The following is a 1,057-nucleotide window of genomic DNA, read 5'->3' on the forward strand; positions in this document are numbered from 1 at the left end:
GGAAGTGGGGCGACACCAACACCCGGAAGTGGGGCGACAACAACACCCGGAAGTGGGGAGACAACACCCAGAAGTGGGGTGACAACAACACCCGGAAGTGGGGTCACAACACGTGGAAGTGGGGCGACAACACCCAGAAGTGGGGTGACAACACCCGGAAGTGGGGTGACACCAACACCCGGAAGTGGGGCGACAACAACACCCGGAAGTGGGGCGACAACACATGGAAGTGGGGTGACAACACCCGGAAGTGGGGTGACACCAACACCCGGAAGTGGGGCGACACCAACACCCGGAAGTGGGGTCACAACATGTGGAAGTGGGGCGCCAACACCCGGAAGTGGGGCGACAACACCCGGAAGTGGGGCGACAACACCCGGAAGTGGGGTGACACCAACACCCGGAAGTGGGGTGACACCAACACCCGGAAGTGGGGCGACACCAACACCCGGAAGTGGGGCGAGCACTCACCGGCGCCGCTGGGGCCGTAGGCGAGGACGGTGAGGTCGCGGCCGGCCAAGACGTGGGGCAGCAGCGGCTGCAGGGAGCCCGAGTACACGGCCGCCGTGGGGCAGAGCGGCCCGAAGATGGCGTCCATGCTGTGGGGCGGGGGGAGCGTCACCGCCCCGCGGGGAACACCCGCCGTGCCCCATAGAGAGACTGCCGGGCGCCCCATAGAGAACTCACTGCCCCACAGAGACCCCACTGTGCCCCATAGGGACCCATAGAGAACTCACTGCCCCATAGGGACCCATAGACAGACCAGTGTGCCCCATAGAGACCCCACTGTGCCCCACAGGGACCCATAGAGAGGCCACTGCGCCCCACTGTGCCCCATGGAGACCCATAGAGAACTCAATGCCCCATAGGGACCCATAGAGAGACCACTGTGCCCCATAGGGACCCAACTGTGCCCCATAGAGAACCCACTGTGCCCCATAGAAACCCCTAGAGAAACCACTGTGCCCCATAGAGACCCCACTGTGCCCTACTGTGCCCCACAGAGACCCCACTGTACCCCATAGGGACCCAGAGACCCCCACGTGCCCCATAGAGA

General features: G+C 64.1%; 1 protein-coding gene across 1 annotated transcript in view; it reads right to left on the bottom strand.

Moving 5' to 3' along the window:
• LOC110391891 (keratin-associated protein 10-7-like) overlaps window positions 1-598 on the bottom strand; it is a gene marked incomplete at its 3' end in the record, with an annotated part of 4,772 nt that extends 4,174 nt beyond the window's left edge. The window contains exon 1 of the mRNA XM_021383848.1: window positions 335-598. Within this exon, the coding sequence (XP_021239523.1) occupies window positions 335-598 (264 nt within the window). The remainder of the gene's footprint in view (window positions 1-334) is intronic.
• Between the last annotated feature and the right edge of the window lie 459 nt (window positions 599-1,057).

Source organism: Numida meleagris, unplaced genomic scaffold (assembly GCF_002078875.1).
Source record: "Numida meleagris isolate 19003 breed g44 Domestic line unplaced genomic scaffold, NumMel1.0 unplaced_Scaffold600, whole genome shotgun sequence".
NCBI classification, from domain to species: Eukaryota; Metazoa; Chordata; class Aves; order Galliformes; family Numididae; genus Numida; species Numida meleagris.